A 1,189-nucleotide genomic window follows, 5' to 3' on the forward strand; every position below is an offset into this window, starting at 1 on the left:
ATATATATATACTGTATATATATATACTGTATATATATAGACTGTATATAAAATAAAAATTTGGTTTTCTGTTAAAAGTGTTAGAACAGCTCTGGTTGCTGTAAAAACATCTCATCCTGAATGGACTCAGACTCCGCCCCCTTGTCTCGTCCCGCAGCACCGTCCTGAACCGGGAGCTGGTGAACCCGGCCTCCATGAAGCAGGCTCTGATCGCCTCGGCCCGCAGGCTGCCCGGGGTCAACATGTTCGAGCAGGGCCACGGGAAACTGGACCTGATCAGAGCCTATCAGATCCTCAACAGCTACAGACCTCAGGCCAGGTAAAGGTGAAACCTGCAGAGAACAAACAGACGAGCTCATCCAGAACCGAAGGAGAGCGTTCTGATGACATCACAGCCCTGACTCAGGAGACAACAGAACCTGGATGCAGAAATAAACCCTCTGCTTTAAACTGACACACGTTTGGGATTATAAAGACTTTGTTTCCTAACGTAACCCGCCCTCGTCTTCTCGCAGCCTCTCTCCGAGCTACATCGACCTGACGGAGTGCCCCTACATGTGGCCGTACTGCTCCCAGCCCATCTACTACGGAGGGATGCCCACCATCGTCAACGTGACCATCCTGAACGGCATGGGCGTCACCGGCAGGATCGTGGATAAGGTGAGGGAGGGAAATGTTAGAGGCTGACTGAAGTTCAGGAGCAGAGAAGACCACGCAGGACTGCAAGGGAACGCTTAAGATTTTTACTGAAAAGGTTTATTAGCAAACTGTTAATGTGAGTTCAGTTTGAACCGCTGACTTTTGCTGAAAGTAGGAAAACAAAAGAAAAATTGGTAGAAAGATAGAAAAAAGTGTTAAAAAACTGAAATTAGCTAAAAAGTAGCTGAAAGCACAAAAAAACTAGAAATTAGCAGGAACACGTTAAAATGAACAGAAATGAAAATTTTCATTTAGCAAAACTTGAAAATTAGTACAAAAAAACTGTCAAATTTTAGTCTGAAATAGCTAAATTAGCTGTAATAGCTGAAATAAGAACAAAAAGAGCATTTTCTCAAATAAGCAGTAAGAAGTGAAAATTCTTACAGAAAGGGCAATTTAGTTGAAAAAAGCTGAAATTAGCTAAAAAGTAGCTAAAAACACAAAAACTGTTGAAATTAGCAGAAAACGTTAAAATAAACAGAAATAATAG

At 42.1% G+C, this 1,189-nt stretch overlaps 1 protein-coding gene across 2 annotated transcripts in view; it reads left to right on the forward strand.

Moving 5' to 3' along the window:
- The window catches only part of mbtps1 (membrane-bound transcription factor peptidase, site 1), a 22,933-nt gene that overhangs the window by 11,601 nt on the left and 10,143 nt on the right, over positions 1-1,189 (forward strand). For both annotated transcript variants that reach the window (XM_014032325.1, XM_014032326.1), the window contains 2 exons: positions 158-319; positions 516-660. In XM_014032325.1, the coding sequence (XP_013887779.1) occupies positions 158-319; positions 516-660 (307 nt within the window). The remainder of the gene's footprint in view (positions 1-157; positions 320-515; positions 661-1,189) is intronic.

This window comes from Austrofundulus limnaeus, unplaced genomic scaffold, assembly GCF_001266775.1.
Source record: "Austrofundulus limnaeus strain Quisiro unplaced genomic scaffold, Austrofundulus_limnaeus-1.0 Scaffold1419, whole genome shotgun sequence".
Lineage (NCBI taxonomy): Eukaryota > Metazoa > Chordata > Actinopteri > Cyprinodontiformes > Rivulidae > Austrofundulus > Austrofundulus limnaeus.